Raw genomic sequence first — 383 nt, 5'->3', positions numbered from 1 at the left:
ACCCTAAACCCTAAACCCTAAACCCTAAACCCTAAACCCTAAACCCTAATTCTTGATGGTTGTATAGAGAGCAGAACGATATATCTATTAGCAGCAAACGGAAACGACAAAACCCCAAACCCTTGATTCTGAATACAAACCCTAAACCCTTTTATCATGGTGTATACGTACCGTCTCCTGCTGCTGCTGCTGCTGCTGCTGCTGCTCTATCGGAATGCTGCTGCTGCTGCTGCTGCTGCTGCTGATAGCGAAGAGGAGGATACAGCTGTGAAGGCGGTGCAGCAGAAGTAGCAGCAAACGGCCCCCCTAGCTTCATCCCCTGCTGCTGGAGCAGCAACAGCTGCTGCTGCTGCTGCTGTTTCTGCTGCTGCTGCTGCTGCTGT

General features: G+C 51.2%; 1 protein-coding gene across 1 annotated transcript in view; it reads right to left on the bottom strand.

Moving 5' to 3' along the window:
- Positions 1 to 206: 206 nt before the first annotated feature.
- The window catches only part of EMH_0050950 (uncharacterized protein), a gene marked incomplete at both ends in the record, with an annotated part of 1,417 nt that continues 1,240 nt past the window's right edge, over positions 207 to 383 (bottom strand). The window contains one exon of the mRNA XM_013496704.1: positions 207 to 383. Within this exon, the coding sequence (XP_013352158.1) occupies positions 207 to 383 (177 nt within the window).

Source organism: Eimeria mitis, genomic scaffold (genome assembly GCF_000499745.2).
Source record: "Eimeria mitis Houghton genomic scaffold, Emh_scaff2247, whole genome shotgun sequence".
Taxonomy (NCBI): Eukaryota; Apicomplexa; class Conoidasida; order Eucoccidiorida; family Eimeriidae; genus Eimeria; species Eimeria mitis.
This window is presented reverse-complemented; position numbering and strand designations above follow the sequence as displayed.